The 15,003-nt window shown below is 45.5% G+C and overlaps 1 protein-coding gene across 32 annotated transcripts in view; it reads right to left on the reverse strand.

Annotated features, from left to right (window-relative positions):
- The window catches only part of LPP (LIM domain containing preferred translocation partner in lipoma), a 336,723-nt gene that overhangs the window by 159,485 nt on the left and 162,235 nt on the right, over nucleotides 1-15,003 (reverse strand). For all 32 annotated transcript variants that reach the window (XM_035544617.1, XM_035544627.1, XM_035544633.1 and 29 more), the window contains one exon: nucleotides 10,204-10,326. In XM_035544617.1, the coding sequence (XP_035400510.1) occupies nucleotides 10,204-10,326 (123 nt within the window). The remainder of the gene's footprint in view (nucleotides 1-10,203; nucleotides 10,327-15,003) is intronic.

Genomic DNA, 15,003 nt, shown 5'->3' on the forward strand with positions numbered 1-15,003 from the left:
TGTCAGCTGTGAAGCAGCATGTTAGGCTTATCTTGCTGTAATATTTTTTTCCATTTCATCCTTTTACATACTCATAGATGTCTCCTATTCACTATTGAAACACCATATGGTGATAATATATGCTAACACAGGCACAGTGACACAGTCCACAAGCCTGTTATTGAGCAAAAGTTGACAACATAAGGCTAAGAAAATTGTAAGTGCTTCCAAGCCACAATATGTACGTCATCTAATTGCATTTTACTGTGATGCAAAGAAGCCTGACTCAAGGAAGGAACCTCCTTACAATGAAACTCTAACAGCCTGGAGTAATTTACAGTTATTTGAAGAGCTATCTGAAGAATCTATCAATTCATAGCTTTCAGATATGGGCTGGGTTTCAGTTGTGTTTTTTGTGTATTTTTTTTTCTTAGCCTAGGCAGCTTTAATGTACAGAGACGGTGCATCTCAGCACCACAGTCATCTCTCAAAAGGTTCCAGACAGGAAGGGAAAAGGAGATCAATAAGAGAAAATATAGACACAGCCCCTTAAACTATCCGCAGATACATCTGTCTCTTCCTCTAATGGTTAACGGTTTTGAACTAGGAACATCTTGCAACAATCCTGAGATATGTTCAGGCCATAAATGTATCGTGTTTATTTATGCACTGGTAGCAGGGTCTAGTGTAGAAAATGCATTGCCAGCTCTTACTTTTTTGTAGGGCACTAGTTGCTTTCAGGCAGCCCTCTTTTTCCCCTACCTGAAAGGAGGCTGGGAGCAGCTCTGCTCTGCCTTTGGGCTGGCCAGCAGGGGCTCCAGGGAGAGGTCCTCTCTTGCCAGTAGGACAGACCGTTGTATGGACAGGACAGACCAGCAAATGACAGAACTGTCCCAGAACGTCACAGATCTATGTCCAAAGCCCTGCTTTACAATGAGCTGCATTTCTGTGCATCAGCTCTGCTTCAGCTTTTCGTTTGTAGAACAGAAGAAGAATCAAATCTCTCCTTCCTTAAGGCATTACAAAGATAAATGTGCGAAATCTGCAGCAGCTTACGCGAACTGGCACCAGGAAGCAACCAAGATAAACTTGTAAAGGCCATACCATAAATGCTAGGGCTCCCTAGCACATTTGAGCCTTCACCTTTCAGATGTATTTAGAAACTGCAACCACAGAAATTAGTTGCCCTCCTCTTTTCAAGAGCACAACTCAACAGGAACTCACATCAGCAGCATCAGTGCCAGCCCTTCGGTGGTCTCTGGATAGAGTTAAACTGAAAGGCAACTATCGAGGCAATGCTCTCCTTGCTGCAAGCATAACACACAAAGCACAAAATCATCACTCCCATTGTGGTGGAAATGGCCTGGGGCAGACATCCAGCGCAGGCACAGTGGGAGCAAAGTCCCAAGTGATGCATTGCCATGCAGGTGTTTCTCTAAGTTGCTGTGCTGTTCCCTTGGCTCTGAACTATTTCCTTTCCCTGACTGGGAGGGAAACGCAGCTGGTTCCTAGGGTGTGCAGAGGAGAAATAGCCAACACAAAAGGAACAGCAACCATCAAGAGCAGAGCAAAGGAAGCCTCATTTCCTATGGACTTGTGTCTTGCATCTTGAGCAGACTGACCCTTCCTGTTCTCCTTCCTTACCTCTCCTGACCGCCCCTCCTGCTTCCCTTCTCCTAGAATTAGCCTTGGCACTTATCTGTGTGTATCAGCCAAACAATCCGCCTTTCAGGTCAGGGATCCTGGTTACAGTACAGATTGGAAGAGCAAAAGTTCAGGTTGACACGCAGTGGGCTTGGAGCTTGGAGCTCACTGCGTGTGCGTGGGGCCAGCCCATGGGCCATGGGGAGGTGAGGACGACCAGCTCCACACCGCAGCTCCCTGAGGGACACAGGTCTGCTCCCTCCTCCCCAGCCACTGATTTTTACATGCACGTACCCCTCTCTCAGACCCTTGAAAGCAGATGTTGGACTCAATCTGTACATTTGGAGGAGCCAATTGACAGACATCGACGGTGGGAAAAAATAATCCATGTGCTTTCATTTCCAAATGTGCCAGCTATTTCTTTGCAGAGGGCAAAGAAATTACTGATTTGTGCCATAGGACTAAGTGCAACTTCATAAAATTCCTTCAGGCTTACACAGGTGGGGAAAACAACTTCCCACTTCTCAAGTGCTGGTGACATCAGTGATGCTATAGGTCCAGGGGGCTACAGCCTTCTGGGCCTGGGGGTTTGAATCCTTCAGGATTTACTCACAAGACACGGCAGCAAGATCACAAAACTGTAGCTGTGTATCAAGCAACACCCTCCAACAGAAGAAAGCTAAGGGTTTTTATTGCCTCTGCCTGGTTCACACACTCTGGGAGAGACACTGATGTATCACTCCACACCTGAGACCCCTCTCTCTGCCTCTTGAGAGGAGATGTCCCCATGTACTCTCTGTCCCTCAATTCACACGTGCTACAAGAGGAGGATAAATCAGTGACATGGTGGCGGGGAGCCCACAGTCTGCCCTCAGCTCCTCTGGTGACCCTGCACAAACCAAGTCTTCTCATCTCCCAGTGCCTCGGTCTTTCCCTCACCTAGGAAAGAGCAATACTTCTGTATTTCACAGGGCTGTCGCAGTGGCAAATCTAATGCCACCGAAGCACTCAGATGCATCGACCCGTGTAAGGATGCGAGCAGAGCCAGCGGCCCGGCGAAGCGCAGGTCTCTGCCCCAGCGGCGGCTGCACTTTGCTGGCTGGACACGTGGACAGCTTGTGAAGCGCGCTGGGTCCCTTTGAGATGAGTGCCAAACCACTGCGAGTGCCAAACACTGAGGATGGGGAAATGATGACAGGCTTCCTGAGCTGATGGTATACAGCAGCCTGGCCCCATTGTGGGGAAAAAGATAGAAAACAAAACATAACAATAGGTAGAAGGCCTTGAACAGCTCTAGAAAGCAAGAGCCCAGCTCTCAACCACTCACAACAAAACAATCACGAATGCAGAAGGAAAAAAGACCAAATTATGAGGTACTATTTGTTTTTTTATCACTGATCCCAAAGTAAATGTTTGCCTTTATCCACACACAAATTTGAGATGCCTGCACAGATTTTAAAGTCCAATATATCCAACACCAGTCGTCATCTAGGTGCTGGAGCCAAGCACGTAGGCAGAAAACCCAAATGGATGCAGAAATTTAAAAAAAAAAAAAGAGGGAAAAACAAACCTTCCCAAGATTTCCGTGAACTTGGTTATCCAGAAAAAAAGAAAAGCAGGAGTGGTGGTGTTTTATTTTCACTCTGATGATAGCACAACAGAAAGAAATAATACCCTGCAAAGGTCACTCTTATCCTGCTCATCTGTGATGAGCTGATAATCTTGGATCTTTTTAAATTTCCTTTAAAAATCTTCACGGACATGCTCTTATCAAAAGGATTATGCTTTAATACATACCAGCAGATGCAACCGATTCAAGCATCTGCTAATCAGAACAGTGTCAGCTCGCTGCACGCGCCGGCTGGAGCTGATGAGCGCAGGAAGGTTCCCCTGCTTGTACACGTAGGCCAAATCCAAACATCCATGAGCTCATCTGTTGGCTACGCCTCTCAACTCACACGTACACGGCTGAACATCCCTGCCTTGTGCACGCTCCTCTGCCTGCAGGCGTGGCAGGGACAGCGTGACAGACGTGCCCCGCTAGCAGCCAGCACGCCTGCGGCAGCGCTCCTAGAAAGCTTTAACCTTGGGACCATCTCCACCGCCACCCACGCGAGGCGGGATTGTCACTGCCTTTGGGGACGGGAACTGCGGGAGGAAGAGAGTTTCCTGGATGTAAAGGCTTTGCTTGTCGCCTGCTGGGAGGAACCCACTGAAATGGCTCCAGATGGGACACTTCCTTTTCTACTTCGGTAATCTACACGGGTTTTACAAAGAGTACAAAGCCGGCGTGCTGCAGCCAGGAGTGCAGCTCTCTGAGGTGACCCCGTTGTTAAAATAGCCTGTGCAATTCCCAGTCCCTGTCACCACTGCAGAAGTGTCACAGCCTGCTGAACACAGCCCCGTGGTCAGCCTGGACGAGCTCTGCAGTACCCATGCCACACCACTATGAGCTCGCCAGCTTGGTACCCCTCTACAAGACACTTTTGTCCCTCTGTGTCCACTCACGGGCCATCCAAGTCAGTGGAGAAACGCTGGCAACTCACAGCCTTCATGGAAAACCTTGCACAGCACATGGTCCTACTAAAAGGTACACGCAGTTCAAGTGTCATCGACATTTTAGGATGGGCAGAGGATGCTTCAAATGGGCTTATTCCAAATGAGGCTTTCCATCCCACAACCAAAGAGATTAGAAAGCCCACGACAAACAAAATGCACCTACCTCAAGTGAACAAATACAGAGCAATGTGCCACTGGAAAGGCCTCACTGCGTGTTACCACCCCGTGCAGATGGAACCAGAAGCCTCCTTGGTGCAGCTGCCCATAGATTAGATGTGCTCAGACTAGCAGAAAGCAGCCTGGCCCTTTTATTTACCCCAAATATGACTTTTGAATACAACAGATTAGCCATAAATTTCAGCCCAAATAACACTGAAAAGACGCAGCAACTTTCTGAACACCTAAAATAGCCAAATCCCACTGAGCCCTGTAAATCAGGAACCACGAACTCTTCGTCACGTAAATGCTACAGGAGGGGGCAATTAATTCAGAACCTGTGAAATTAATCTTAATCTACTTGAACCCCTGAATTTTCATTCTTAAAAGAAAGAAGAACATTCCTGACAACTGAAATAGTAGCAAATATTCCATGGACTGTGCTGGCAAAACCCTTAACAATCCGGGCTCAGTCAACTAACAGGAACAAGGAAATCAGACTCCGAGTCTGGACTAGGGAATTTGCATGGACTGTTTTTGAAGAGTGCTTTAGCAGTCTGTTATTTACAGAGCCCATATGCCAATCCCACAGCCCACACCAAGAGCAATCATAGGGCTTTTTTCTCCCAATGCTGGGGAATGCTCTGCTCTTTGCTGCCTGGGAAGCTTCATTCATGGCTGGAGATCCAGCTCCACGTAAACAAAGATAAAACACCCGAACCCTTAGCTGCACATTCCCGGCCCAGATATAAATGGGACACTAAAATTAGAAATGCACATGAAAGAGTGCTCCTAGGAATCTTCTGTGCCGAGCGTTTTGCCTTGTTTCGTGGTTTCCAATCCTATAGCTGTTCAATCCTCTTCCATCACTCTGCAAGAAAATACATCCATTGCCTTTTCACTGCTTTTGTAATTCCCAACTGGTTGTCAAAAGAAGTGATGGAATAACAACCAATGCTGTCAAACATTTAAATCCCTTTTAAATTCCAGTCATTAGAAGACATTATTTCCCAGTATGTTTGGAACTTAATGAAAATGTATCACTGATTTTTAATTTAATTTTATTTACTTTTTTATTATTCTGGAGCTCACACTGAGAATGAGCTTCTTTCCCTTCAAAATATTACTTGCCTTGGCTGACAGCGTTGGATAGTGGCAGATATCTAGCACTGGGGGCAACGATACACAGGCAGAGAGATACAGGCATGAATCTTTAAGATATCTCACCTAACTCTGCCTTCATTTTCCCATCTGTTGGATGAAAAGAAGAATTCAGTTCTCTTTTTCATTATTTGTACAACCACATCACCTAAAGGTCTTCAACCCAGACCAAGGTTTCATTTTGCTAGATGCCATACACATGGGTAGGAGGCAGATCACGTTGAAGTAGTTGCCAAGCTACACAACCAGAAGAGATTCTGGGAGGAAGCAAAGCAGAAATGCTACGTTTGTGGTCATTTTGCACAGTGGTGGTAGCTGGGAACGAAACAGGTCTCCTAAGTGCCAGCCCAGACCCCTCTGGATCAAGCAGCCTCTGAGTGCTGTACACAAGTAGATTTGATCGTGACCATCAAAGCAATTTTTTTTCTATTTGAATACTCTATAAATTTTGGCCACCCAGTATTTGCTTTTTAAAAAAAGCCTAACTACCATTGGACCAGGTACATTTTATTACCTGGTACACCTCCCACAAAGTCCTATTTTGCCAAACAGACAATCTATATGAAATTCAGGATAAAACCCAAGAGTTTCAGAAGGTAGGTGTCTGATTCCAAACAAAGCAATCAGCATTCAATACATAATTCACAGCAGGGACAAAAAATCCTGAGCTTTCATATGCTGCTATTTCCAATATTTCATTTTCAGAGCCTCTGCTGGAAGCTTTCTCTCCAGAGTCACAAAGTTTTCTTGTTCTTTTAAAAAAATGCAAACATTTATTTTATGGGGTGAAATTTGGCTTTTTTTTTTTTCTCTTCTGCTTGAGGCCTTGCTGCTCTCATCTCCTATGCTAGGATTTAAAGAGAACAGTTTAAAAAATCCCTCTAAGTTGGTGAAAATACCCTTTAACAGAAGAGTAAGATGACCACAGCATCCACCAAATCCCCTGTCTCCACCCAATTTAGGAATTGCCCCTACTCCCATCCATGGAACTCATGCACCTAAATGCCTTGTCTATACAACCCCCTTTTACTATTAAAAGGCATAGTGGGTTCTCTGCCTCTGAACTTTCCAATGGGTTACTGTAATTTAGAGGTGTGATATGTAAACAGAAAACACATCGCAGCTACACAAGAGGATCTCTGTACTTTATACATCACACTAATATTTCTGAACTTTACCAAACAGGAGGAAAATATGAATACATTTTGTCATACTGCATCTGCAGTTCTTCAAACAATACCTATGGCTAGCTGATTTACTAACACACCATTGCAAACACAGCAATCTTGAGATCAGACTAGTCTCCTCTGATTCACCCACGACACTGGAAGCAGCAGCGCTGGTGAAGATCACACAGAAACCTCTCAAGCTCACGTGCTGTTTGACCTTTTCTAAAACCCTAATTCCAACTGATTTTGTGAAATATGGCCTCTCCTACCAGCTCCCATGACAGAAAGCATCCTTAGACACTGCTGTGTTGCAGCTAAAGATGACCCAGAGTTATAATTATCTGTTGGTTTAGGTACATGCAATTTCAAAAGGAATAAAAGAACAGCATTTTAATCAATTTTGGCTGCTCCTGTGATTCAGTCAGCGAGACTCTCACAAGTCATGGGCTCAGCTTGGGGCTGAGGTGATGGTGACCAAAAGCTGCTTCTCACCCACGTGTGGCTGATGGCCAATATGAAGTAAATTATTGATGCTAAGAGAGCCTCTGCTGCGGAGGACGCTCTCAACAACGACCAAGGAGAAACGCCTGGGGATGATGGGAGCCTCCCTCGATCTGAAAAGTATTTTGGACTTCCCAAACCTACTGAGAAGGGTACAAATCCCTCTTGTCCAGAGGCACCTCCCACTGCACTGTGTCTCACTGCAATCCTGAAGTCGTACCGAGGATCAGAAGAGATCAGCTCCTCTGTGAACGTACGCCAATGAAGGTAGTGCTTGTTGAGTAAACCACCTGCCATTATCCTGACAGCACTCCTACTCCAGCATGAGAAGCCTATTTTACAGTTTAGTTTATGTTGCTTTAAAACTATTTTAAAGATAAAAGAAAATAAAGAAACCCAACAATAAAATTTCTCTTATTCCAGAATAGGAGTACCCCCAAGGGCAAGGTATACTTATAAAATTATTATAATGCTTTAACCGCACAAGCACAACTAGAAACATCTTCCCTGAAAACAAGTCGTAACTCTATTTTCCTATCTGCAACCATTATTCTGGTAAATTTGGGAAGGTCAGCTAAGGTGTAATCCAATAAATGCGCTGATGTTCTGAGTAAGTACCTCACAATTTGCAGCCTAATCTATTATCCTACTATAAGACCATCAAGTGACTCACCAGTTTTAATACTTAGTACAGATCAAACAAAGAAAAATATCAAAGCTTTACCTTCTAGTTCCACCCTTCAAGGACTTGTCTGAGTACTTTTTAATTACAGCGGATGACACATTCAACTCTGGCATTTTGTTTTTGTAACAGCTATAGGTAAAGTTGCTGCAGCTGTACTTTTCATGGGACATGGTTATGTTAACCAATGAATACTGACAAGTCTGAGAAACTGAACACAGAAAGTTGGCTTTTGGTCCCAGAAATGAAATTCAGCTTTTCTGCCCCCTGTATCACACAGTGACTGTAACACACTGGGAGCAGCACCCCGACATTTTGAGAAGGGGGGACAAATCTGCAGAGCCCCCACCAGAACTGCAGGCAAAAATCCCCATGAAGGAGCGCGTGCAGCAGGCAGCACGTGTCATCCTAGGGCTGATAAGCTTTAAAAGTAAGATCAAGTCCAAAAGTCGGGCTTCCAAACTCCAGAAACTCGAATAAACCTGCAGAAATTTGCATTTGAACTCTGTGAGGTTTTTTTAATAGTATGGGTACAAAATAAAAGCAAAAAAAAAAAAAAAAAAACACCAATCTGTTCGCACAATGCCAGATCCCCAAGAAAAAAGTATCAGGAGGCAGTCAGCAGTACTGTCAGAAAACTGCAAACGCTCAGAGAAGTGGTTACACGAGTTGCATGTCTCTGCTAAGACACTGTAGCTGACTACAGGCACTGCCAAGGAAAATGGGTAAGTACAAATCTCTTCCAGTTAACTCTCTCACAGGGTTTTGACACTATAAAGCATCTCCCCATAGCATTGTGCCTTCGTAGGTGGTTGGTCTGCACACACAAAATGAACACAGATTATTCGACATGGTGCCTGAGCACAATCACTGTTAAAACTTGTCTCGTTTATCGCAAAAAACAAAATTCCACAGGGAAAACAACCAAATTGTATCTGGTTTGTGCTGTTGCTGTTTTTGACTGACTGACCCAAATCGGACTGTTTACAAGGGTAAGGCTGTTAGCTTATGCAGCCACCATGCAGACGCAGCTAGAATGAAAGAAGAGTTTATTGGGAGGTCCCAGCAGAAAGGACAGAAATGGCACTGGCCACGACACCAGAGCTCTGCTGGCAGGTGGACACCTGGGCTGGAGTCTTGTTCAGGAGTGCCAGATCTGATTTAATGCTGCTTTTGCTAAGTTCACATACTTAAACAGGAGCTTAAACCTAAACAAACCTGTATCACTGATTTTGTTCTTCTCAAAAGTACTCTTCCTGCATTACTTGAAACAAATGCAACAACAAAAAGAACCAAAAGAGCCACAAACTAAAGAGATGGCCTATATGGATAATGGGTGTGCACCACGTCACTCAATTTTCCCTTTGATTCTGTTGACTTAAGGGGTTTTAGCCACAGTTCACACTGGTAAGACAAACATAGCTGCAGACATGCCTACAGATCCAGGCACATGTAAGAAATGAGACCAGTCATGAGATAGGGCATGAAGGAGCTGCACAAATAAGCCCACACACATCTGGGATGATTTTAGAGATCTCATGAATTGCCCTTATAAAGTGCCACTAGGGTTTCACCTTTTCCTGTGATAAAGAGATGACATCTTTCCAGAACTGAAATAGCTCCATTCAAGCACTACCTATACTAGTGACAAAAATTAGCTGAGCTATTGACGCTCCAACAGTCCTCACCTCGACACAGCAGAGTAAGTGGGAATTCCAATCTGTCTTGCTGGGCTACAGCCACCCTGAACACTAAGCTATTATCCAAGACACTTTGTCACCACTGATTAGATGACAAAAACAAAAGAAAACAACTTGAGATGCAGATACCTGGATCATTCTGGCAGCATGACAGATAAAAGTTAACAAAACACGGGTGAAATAAATAAAAGTGAAAAGTACTTGTGAATTGATCAGGTTTTAATTCACAAGCTCTTGTTGACGGAAAGTTGGGGCAAATGAAATGCCATTTTTTTACAAGTCTTTTTTCTAACAATCTCCACGGAAAGTTGGGGCAAATGAAATGCCATTTTTTTACAAGTCTTTTTTCTAACAATCTCCACGGAAAGTTGGGGCAAATGAAATGCCATTTTTTTACAAGTCTTTTTTCTAACAATCTCCACGGCAAATCTAACAATTGGGATCAGAGGCCCTTCTCTCAGAGGTACTGCAGCTTTTGAACTGGTGCCCCCTTTAGAGCGGCTGCGCCCTTCTTCCCATTGACAGCCACATCTGGATGCTATCAGGGCAAGCTGGCATGCCTGCTCGCAACAAATACCAAGCGGTTAGCAAATTGACTCCAGCAGTCAATTCTGGCCACTTTCCCGCTCGGTTTACGCAATGCGCCACTAACCTGTTGAGTCCGAGGTTTGTAAGGAGAGCTGCTCTCTAGGTCGGCCAGGATGCTGGTCAGGGAGTCGATTTCTGCATCTAAGCTGGACCGCCTCTCCTCTAGTGTCTTGCCACCGGGATTCACCTTAAAGGAGAAAGAAGAAGAGTTCCAGTTATTCAAACCACTTGGCCCAGCACACGGTTTCTTACTGTCCTCAAATGGAGCTACTACCATGCCCCAGCAATAACTCTCGGGTTGCAGGGACAAACATGTTGAAATGCTATAGCTCTCTCCCAGAAGCAGGGCCGAGCAGAAAGCCTCCATCTCACAAGGATTTAGGCTGCTTTGGGGCTTTTCTTCTTGCGTTTCCCACAATGGTCCCATTGTGTTAAGTTGACTTGGAGGATTATGCAACTCGGAGCGCAATCTGCTGCCGAGGTGAGGCAGGACAAGCCCCACAGATGGAGAAGCTGTATTTTAACCGGATGCCCAGCTGGGCAGCCAAAGCTGGGTGCAGGTTTGGAGCACCTGGGTACTGAGAACATCTCTTCTGCAACATCCCAACCCAGATGAAGCTCACACAGAGCATAGCTGCAAGCCACTGGGGCCAGCGACCGGCCACCTGCACACCTGTTATTATTTTAAATCAATCTGTGGTAGCTATACCTGGACAGTTCAACACTTCTTTATAATTTCCATTAAAAAAATAAGCTCCTTTGAGGAGGAGTGAAAAAGTTCAATTCATTTCTAGCTGACTCAAGGTGAAGGGCATAATTTGCAGTAGGCAGTCACGGAGTAACATAAAGAAGGTCCTTGGGAGAAGGGCTATTACTCAGGGAAGCCCACGCCCAGAGCAGACAACAACCTACAGCCAGGACACTTTTGGATCCAGTGCACCTCGCTTTATCTCTGTTTTCAAAGTGGTCTGGCCCTGCTTGTACCAGGCTGGTCGGGACACTCGCTTTAGCAGGAATACGAGTTCAAGAAAGCCTGCAAAGGATCCCCATCAGGTGTGACAGAGATGCCAGGAGCTTACACACCTAGCCAGACCACGTTTAGGGCATGCACAGAGGCTGAAGTTATTGAGTCAAGTAAAGCCTTACATATTTAAAGTCTTTTCTGAACCTGAGTCATAGTCAGTATTTGTCTTCTGTCCTTCCATGTCTGACTTATCTGCAAATTCCCCAGGCAGAGTCTCTCCATGTATGTGCAAGGACAGAGCTCAGTGCAGAAGAGCACACTCACAGCTTGACTATTACAATGAGAAAAATATAAAAGAATTATAAGACAACTCACCTAATTTCAACTGTAATGCCTGTTCAGACCATACCAGCACTTCCCCACAGACAGTCCAGCTCTGTTTGCCTTCATTCTCACCAAGTTACTTCAATTTTCCGAGCCAAAAATTTTCCTTTCCCTTTGGCTTGCTGACTGCTCCAGATAGGTTTTATTTAAATTTCATTTCAGGAGCACTAGATCATTACCTGTTTTACAGAACTCCCCAGTCATCAATCCGACACATAAATGGCAAGTTGGTCAAAGAGAGACAGCCTATGCAAAGCAGGAAGGCTCTGATCTGCCAAGCTTATACGTGCGAAGGCATTCATTAGTTCCTAATGATTATTAAATCTTATTGGATTACAATAAATTTGGCTTGACTAACAAGAAAATGGAATCTCCAAGGTGCTTTATGCAAGAACACATCATTTTAAAGACTGAAAGTCAGGTTAGAAACTACTTTCAAACTCCATTTTTCTTGCTTCTTTTTATTATAGAGGCAGTCAGTGTTTTTCCATCCAAACTATTGTTCAAAAAAGAAATACCTTAGACAGGAATTACCCCAGATTGTTACTCCTAGCCAGCTGTAGGTATCTGGATTTTTAAATCTGAAAAAGTCCACTTTCCTTTCCATTACTAGTACACTTCATGGCTCTTGCTTGGGTTTTCTCCATCCTCCAATTGCCAGCCTACAATAACTGCAGGGCAGCCACTGGCTTCCCAGCCTCAAAACCTGAGATTGCTCCACTCCAGAGAACGTTTGAGCTCAGTGGCCAAAAGCCAGCCTGGAAAGGGAGGAAGATGTGGAGGGCACCCAAGGCACCACCACCTGAGGTGGTAAATCGTGCGGAAGGTCAATGGCAGAACCAGGAATAAAACTGGGGCCCGCAAAGGGGCTGCTTGGTATCCTGGCTGTGCGACGGTGCTGACCCTGGAGAGGAGGGACGGCAGTGGATTAGAAGATCAGCCGATTTTATTTCTGCTTCTTAGCATTTCTGTGCCATATTATTCCCAGGTTCTCATTCCCCAGAACAATTATGCAACAGCTGACTAGCAAATGCTGCAGAACAAGTTGTAAGGTTGTAAAAGTTAAATGTCCTTAGGAAACCTAGAAAAATAAAATAAAAATAAAAGCATGGAAACATCTCCATTGATTTTGGGCTCTGCAAAAGACTTATTTATTCAATTAAAATATAATCAACATAGATTAAGAGCCCAATTCTACAAATGCTAAAGCACAATGCAGTGTGACAGTGCCAACGAGTAATGCTGCCGATGTGTGGAAGGGCCTATTGGGAAAGGACTAGACCTTGAGAACACCGGAGAGATGTTAATTCTCACAAAGGCAGGTTTCCGCTTGCTCTTTCTTCCCCATCTCCATGAATCCTGCGTTTTCCTCCCCATAGCGCTCCAGTCTCCATTGAGGGATTTGTTTCATGTGGAAACAGGAAAAGAATTTGCAACTCCACAACTTTAGTAAGAGAGGGTTAAGTTATTTCTGCTCTCATGCTCTTCGTCATGACGCTGCTATAAAAGTTTTATGATATTGCTCTGGAACAAAACGCAAGCACCAGCTCCCAAGGCACAACAGGTTAGTGCAGACAGGGCTTTGCTCTGAGGAACCCAGGCTGGTTAAGTCCAGGACGTTGCAAATATGAACACAGGAACCAGAAAGAGCTGCTCCTGCTATTTCTGTCGGGATTTACTGCATTGTTGCAGACAAGTCACTTGTGCACCCTCCGCTTCAGCTAGCAGTATATGGAAAAATGGGTTTAAAAAGGGAAAAGGATGCTTTCTTTGGCCTGGCCAACCTGAGTTCGACAAAAAGCAAACATAAACCAACCCAATCCAACAAATTACTCATGCCAGAGCCTATCTACTCACGTGAATTTCTGCAACGCCTACACTCCGATCCCCTGGCTCAGTCCCTGCTGCGAGGCAGGAGGGAGAAAAACAGCAGAGCCTCACTGCCGGGCCCGTTTGGCCGCCCCTGAATTCCTGGTGTGCAGCTCAGAGCAGCTGTGACAGTAATCCACTCCTGCGCCCTGTCAACCCACGCTGTTCCAATGAAAACTGGCTTTAATTTTGCTAATCCTACCACCCAACACCAGCCCGTGTCACAGGTCCCCCTCACCGCCCCACGGGATGTGCGGTGCAGAAAACGCGGTGCAGACGGCGACGTGGGGCCTCACAGTTCAGCTCACTGTGCTAAAAAAGGCCATAAGACTGTTCGCCAAGCTGGGAGATACAAAAAGCACAATGATTTCCCTAGGGGCACCTTTTTGTACAACCCGGATCACCTGCTCTTATCACACATCCTAAATTAGGGCGGAGATGCAAGAACCCTGCTGTCTGCCCAAGCCAGCTCCTCGCGAGGGGCTCAGAGAGACGAGGCAGCGCAGGGCAGCTGCCTGCGGGCTCAGGCACCTTTGGGCGACGGGAAGGAACCAGACTGGCAATGACGCACCACGGCGTTTGACACTGGCCAAACTTTCTTCCACTTTCCACCCCTCGCAGCTCTTTGATGGCTGCCTGCTTCCTCCAGCTTGCACCCACTGCTGCTGCCTGCCCCGCTCTGCTGGCAGGGGGAATCCTCGGTGGAAGTCAGAGCAAACGAAATGGCTCTCCACACAAGGAGCTAGCATCTCTTTCTACTCCACGGCCCCAGGCACTGGGCTCAGACGCAGCTGCAGACAGGGAAAGAAGGACGGATGGGGCTCTCATTCCCTCTTGTAGCCGGGGGCAGGCGGGGGAGAGGAGGGGAAAGACGTTTGGTTTTGATGGCATCCACTCTACCTACAAGAAGAGACTGAGAGAAATTTTAACCAGGAAGAAGTGATTCAGTCTTGATACACTTCAGACTGCTATTTGGGTTTGTTTTTTTTCTCGCTTTGCACTTTCTCCAACAATACCACTGCCAGAGGCAAAATCCTTTTCAGACACACACCCTTGCTACCCCATCGCCCTCACTGTACAGTTTCCCAGAATTTCTTCTTTCCAAGGTTACAGAAGCCATCTAAAGCACAAAGAGCCACTGCAGTGGCAAAAAGATGCATCCTCGAGGGCATATATCAGGAAAATGAGGCACCCAGAAGCTGAGCTGCTGTGACTATTCTCCCCTGAGCCTAAAGACAAGTGCAAACATTTTGTTTCAAACTCCCCGACGTAAATTAAAACAGCTCAAAGAAGCTGCCCCACCAAGCACGCACATGCTGACAAGAGCTGACTACAGCATTTGGGGTGAGGAGGGTCTCGGATGCTTGATTGATGCAAAATTGCTGTTCCAGGCACCAAGGAGGGGCTGGAAAAGTAGTCTTGCCCTTTAAAAACAGACAGATTGAGTCTTTTGAAACAAATCTGAAATGATGGAAGATTTCAGCAGATGTGACCGCAGTGATTTCACCAGACGTGATTGTATCACGGATCTAATAGAAAAGAACTTCCCTGCTGTTCCATCAGGCTGAAGCCAGGCCTGAAATATCCTTTTTAGTCTTTTGATGACATCAAGGATAAAAGCCAAAGGGAAGTTAAGTTTTGATTTAT

Source organism: Cygnus atratus, chromosome 9 (genome assembly GCF_013377495.2).
Source record: "Cygnus atratus isolate AKBS03 ecotype Queensland, Australia chromosome 9, CAtr_DNAZoo_HiC_assembly, whole genome shotgun sequence".
In the NCBI taxonomy this organism is placed as follows: Eukaryota; Metazoa; Chordata; class Aves; order Anseriformes; family Anatidae; genus Cygnus; species Cygnus atratus.